At 35.5% G+C, this 6,000-nt stretch overlaps 1 protein-coding gene across 1 annotated transcript in view; it reads right to left on the reverse strand.

The window, feature by feature from the left end:
* HAPLN1 (hyaluronan and proteoglycan link protein 1) overlaps positions 1-5,789 on the reverse strand; it is a gene marked incomplete at both ends in the record, with an annotated part of 28,557 nt that extends 22,768 nt beyond the window's left edge. Inside the window, one exon of the mRNA XM_082335660.1 lies at positions 5,690-5,789. Coding sequence (XP_082191786.1) covers positions 5,690-5,789 — 100 coding nt within the window. The remainder of the gene's footprint in view (positions 1-5,689) is intronic.
* Positions 5,790-6,000: the final 211 nt, after the last annotated feature.

Genomic DNA, 6,000 nt, shown 5'->3' on the forward strand with positions numbered 1-6,000 from the left:
ACATTTCTATTAGACACTGTTGTGACAGGCCATGCTCTGAAGCGGAAAGCAAGTTGTGTTGTTGTAAAAGAAGCAGCTCAACTACAAGAAGAAACTGCAAAATGGATCATGACATAATCTAAAGTGTCCTGAATGGCAATAAAACTAGGAAGAAATTTTAAGTGGAAAAGATAAATGCAAGAAAATGGAAAGAAATAACAGGTAACTTCACTGAATATGGGAAAATGCAGAAAGGTGGACCAAAGGAAAAAAGTCAAAAGGAAAGTGGAAAAGCATGAAACTTGGGAAGATAAGAATTAGTGTAAGAAGTCAAATCAGTAGTGCATCTAATCGCTTATCATGTTTTTAGCTAGTCTAGCAAGCCTATGCAGCTTCCTTCTTTCTGTTGGTTCTGGCTTGTTTTGAAGAAAAGGAAGTGGACTGTAAATAAAACTCATTATAATGCAAAACAAGTTGGGCAAAGATTTATTCTGCTTTTGTTATCGATTAATTGATTTAACTTTCTTTTTTTTTTTTCAATAGGTTGATATTAGAAAGTTTTCTGTTCATTCCATGTTGACGCATTTCTTGGTATGTATAAATAAATCTGTGTAGAGATCTTGATAGGCAAATGGGTGTATTCTAGTATTGGAAAGGTAAAGAAATGCTGCATAATGTTAATTCACTTATATTAAAGGAAAAGCTAAAAAGTTGATCCTTCACAAACCACACTTTGTATTCTCTTCGCTGGCCTTTCTTGTTGTATTTCTAAAACCTGAACAAACTGGAGGCATATGTTAAAGGCTCCTGCCACCCTTAAGTAATTAACTTAGCAATTACTGTAATGGCTTAGTCAACTTCATTTATTTTGCAAAACAGCAAACACACAGCTGCACACAGAAGGATGCTCTTGTCTCTGAAGGGTATTCTGCCCCTTTGAGTAATTGGTCAGCAACTAGCACTATGAGTAGATTAGAGAGATATATAAAGCTGAGGACTGAAAAGAATCATCTTCCTCTCTCATGGGTCAGAGTCTTTGCAGACCTTGACTTCAGTGAAAAATCTGAATTTTTAATTACATTGATATGCTTAGAGTAGTATTGCTTTCTTGTTGTGGACACTTATATGGCTAGGGTGTACTTTTGTCCCATTTTCACATTGGCCAGATGATTTCATTTAGGATTATGATTTTTTCTAAAGAGTGAAACTCGTATCCCCTAAGGCACACACAGTTTACTGGGGTGGGGGGGATGAGGGGGACAACACATCTTATTTAAATATAATTCTCTCATTTGCTTTTATCCACAAAAGTTAAACTGGAATGACTTTTTCATGCAGACAAACTACCAAAGAGGAAGGTTATACGGTCAAGCAGTCTGAGATAATAGAGCAGCCTGACCAAAACCATGAAATCCACCACTCACTTCAGGAAAGGAAATAAGGCCACAGAAAAAATAAAATGCAGCTTTACATATTTTATAAATTTTGTTCATAGATATTGGAATAAAACCAAAGAATAAAAGACATGAACAAAAGAAGTGCTCCAGGGGAAAGAAGCAGAAAGAAATACTGGTAAAGGTAGGGAGGTAAAAATGTCTAGCTGATGAGAAATTTGACTGCGGTCCAGTTTCACTGTATTAACCAACAAGGGGAGAACCAGGAACTAGAGCTGACACTGACAGCAGGAACAGAGATATTCATGAAGCCAGTGATTCATTTCTAGGAAAAATGGAAAGATTTAAGAGAAAACATATCTATGCTTATTGCAATGTTAAAGAGGTTGGCAAGTGTTTACTAAGGCTAAAAAAATCCACAGTTTCAAGCGAGTGGACATTTGAAAGACGGAACTCTGTGTTCATAAAAGCAATGACCTGTCAGTATAATCAGAGAATAATACAATTTATGAAATACTGTTCATTCTGGTTAGCAAATGCTGAGTCTGAGAGAGATGGCAAGAGTTTTTATATTAATGGAGGGGCAGCAAAGTGGGGTAACTAGATCTTCTGGTTCCTGACACAGAGTTGTTAAGGGAGTCAGAAACACACTGAAATAGCTGTCAGACCGTAATACAGTATTAATAGGTGGCTGCTCTTTAGAAAGGCCAAATGAGAAATAAAGGTGATGAGGTGGTACAGTACATTAGTGCTTTAGCAGGCTGTGAAGAAATAATAAATGATAGTGAGGACAAAACAGATCATGGATCAAAAGCATGTCAGGAAGCACTGTAAAAGATCCTACTGTAGCCATGAAAAAAAGTCTTTTAAAAAGTCACAGGTTCATTTTGTAGTATGGAGACGCTACACAGACAAAGGTAGAAGACAATAGAGATATGACCCACATGCTATATTAACAAATCTTTTTAGTAACGGCGGTTTTGATGTTCTGAAAGTATTATGTTTAAAGTACGAGTGCACTGATATGAAGTGGAAACATAAGGATGAAAACTGAACTCAGAAAATATAGCCTGTTCAAAGAAAAGGGTAGGAAACCTCACAACCTGAAGTACTGATGTCACTACTGACAGTTGTTATGGCAAACACAATAGCAAAGATATTAGCTCATCTATCACTTTAAGAATGGTACCAAGAGCAAAATAACAAATATATGTAAGGACAGTAATTTAACCATTAACAGGATGATTAATCTGACTTCAACAGCAAACAAGACCTTAGAACAATTTTTGAACAAAAATTTTTGAAGAACAGAAATAGAGTAAGTCACTAGAAAGAGGGATAAAATGCAGTAGATACTTACGGAAGGGTGTCAGGCTAATTTGATATCAACTATATAATAAAAATAAATGTATAAGGCCAGGCAAATGTGATGTATCAGTTGCTTGGAGCTCAGGGAAGTGGGTGATACGGGAAATATATGAAATTAGACAGGATGAAGAAAATAGGTGTTTTGGTAGAAACTTTGCTAAGTGTCTAAGGACTAGATACAGAGAAGATTGCAACTGATTGGACAGAAATGTAAATGATTAGCCTAGAAAAAAGGCCAGTGAACTGTCTCCAATATAATTTTTGAGACTTTTTAATATTTCTACTAATTTTACCTTATAAAGTGAATGTGACTATTGAATTAATAAAATTTTCACATAGCATATTAAGCATCACTGAAGGGAGAAGAATGGATATTTAGAATGTTTGAAGAAAGAAGGATGGAAAAAGTATGGTAACATTTAACACAGGATGCGTGATCTCAATTTTTAAGGCCTAGTATTAAGAATTATTGATATAAATCTTGTACTTGTTAATTGCAAATGATAAGGAGAATGACTGCTAAATGTTGTCTATCACAGTAGACTATTGATCAGCACTCCAGTGTGGTTAGGAAGAGCACAAATTTGATCCAAGGTCTGAAAAACAAAGCACCGTTAGCTGGAAAACAAAAATACTAATGCCAGCCTAAGATCTTTTCTGGAATAAAATCCTGTCTGGGTGCACTCAAGAAGTATGAATTCAAAAAAGAACCAGTGTAGAGATGAACTACTAACATTATCAGGTAACTGGAGGTTATACACTTAGAGAACAATTTGAAAAAGTTTACTCAAATGATAGCTGTGAGGGTATTGTGTTACCTTATTAATGTTTTAAAGTGAACATCAAAGAAGAAAAATTGTTATTTGAAGCTAAGGAACAACAACATGGAGAATTAGGAGAGTCTTTTTCATATCAGAAAAACAGGGTCCAAAACTGCTTTACAGTAATGAGACTTGAAACCCAGCTTTTTTAGAAATGAAACTAAACCTACAGGAGATTACATGATGTAAGGAAAAGGGAATAGAAGACAGTTTAGCTCATTGCCTCAGGAGATCCCTTTCAGCTCTGTGTACTTGACTACACAACTTTTATCCGCACCCTTTGTAATTCGAAGACATTCCAAAGCATCTAATCCAGGAGGAGTTTAGCTACACATCTCTTGGATTTCAGCTGTGGAGGGGTATGCTACACTCCTTGATATAATATAAAATACCTTTTGTATGAAGCTATAACACATGTGTTCCACAGGCTTTCCTGATTTCCAGCTCGTTTCCAGGTGTAGATTGTCTTATGTGTTTACACAGCATTGGGCAAAGCGGAATCCCAACCCTGATGGGATTCCACAATGCAGAGAGGAATGAAAAAAAATAATAGTAAAAATACCATGTTCCAAGCAGTTTTATTCTTTTTGATTTGTGGTCTGTGTATTTCAGAGCCTGAATCAGCTGATGTACAAAGCTCATGGTAGACTCAATTCTAAACTTTATCCAGCTTTCCTTTAAAGAATAAACTCTCGAGGTTCAGATGAGTTTTCATGGGTAGGGAGAAAGGTCCATCTTGAAACTTTTATCAGCTTTGAACTATTCAGCACTTGCAGGCTGCACTGAGTACATGTTGAAGGATTAGTAATAAGCTACACGTATGACTTGCAAATTACACTAAACTGCTGACTAGGCAAGCTTAATATACACAAATCAAGGAAAAATAATTTTGATTCAGTTTAATTATTTCCACTAATTTAATTTTCCAAAAAGATAAATAAAGTTCAGAGACATGAAACTGCATTATACAAGGAAAGGCAAACTATATGTTTATTAGACATTGGTGTCAAATTTGAAATTCACCCTGGGAAATGAATGTTCATCATCTCACAACAGTGATATGTCTTCATTTTGATATAAAACATTCATTTGACCTTCATCCTGTGAGTTTCCTCAGAGTGAAACCAGCTATCTGTTATTCCTTATTTGACCTTGACAATCCAAGTGCCTGTTTTAATAGATGCAGGGTACCTTTAACTTCTGTGACTTTCCTGTGAACTTCTAAATGTTCAGGCTTTCTTAGTAACCTGCCCTAACTTGGTAATTCATATTTATGCAAACACTCAAATAACACAATTTGCCAGCTGTAGAGAGAAAAGAATCAAACTTTCACGAGACAGAGAGAACAATAATGCTGCATTTCTTAATTTTGCAAGATTAATTTTAGCCAGCCTCAAGAAACATCTAAATGAAAGCAGGAAAATCCCTGTTAGTTCTGCCTTTCCTTACTGCATAAATCCCCTGTTTTTTCTTATACAGGATGACCCTCAATGACTAAAGCTGGGACTGACAAAACAGCTGCATTGTACTGCAGACTCAAATCCTGCTACAGCTATAAGCTCTAGGATTCAAACATGAACCAAACAGGATTATGCAGAAGGCCAGTACAATACTTAGTGTGAATTAAAGGCATGAGGAAAGACACATTTCTTTTGGGGTAAGCTACTTTTTTTTCTGGTTTAAATTGCCCAATTATGATCTCAGATGTGCTGAGCCTTTTTAAATAATAAACAGCAATAAATACCTGTAATGTGAAGAACTATGTATGACAGTCTTCTTAAAATCAAATATATTCCATAATAAACTAAAGGTATTTCAACCCACTGCAGTTGCTTATTACTTTAGGATGTATGCTTTTTTCTTTGTCTTAAATCATGCTGTGCTTTACTCACTAATCTTTGCAAGGTTGTGACTAAGTGCTATTGAACTGTGCAACTTTCATTTTTTTACTTTCCTTAGGAGAAGTAATAATGCAACAGAATCAGAAAAGAAAAGATTAGATCACGAGTAATAATAGTACTTAAAAACCAGTGCAGCAGAATAAAAAAATTAAGGATCATTAAACACATTATTCTGTTTCCCTCTGCAATCTGAAGATAACTGGTATTTTCTTATTTATTTCCTTACCTTGAATGTGAATAATTCTTTCATGCTCCAGACTTGAGTTGTCAGGGTGAGGTTCAGCCCAGCAGACAGAAATCAGCACCAGAAAAAGTAGACTCTTCATCTTTACAGTTAAAAGATTCTTCTTCACTGTAAGGGCATCACACACAAAGAGGCTTGTGAATTTTTGGAAACCTTTACAGTGTTGCACTGCACAACTTATTACAACAGTGATCTTATGAGGGATCTATAACATATTTAATCCACTCAGCTAAAAAGTTGCAACAGCTACTAATTTCTTAGGCATGAAGACTGCACCTTTTTATCATGGACTT

Source organism: Platalea leucorodia, assembly GCF_965183815.1.
Source record: "Platalea leucorodia genome assembly, chromosome: Z".
Taxonomy (NCBI): Eukaryota; Metazoa; Chordata; class Aves; order Pelecaniformes; family Threskiornithidae; genus Platalea; species Platalea leucorodia.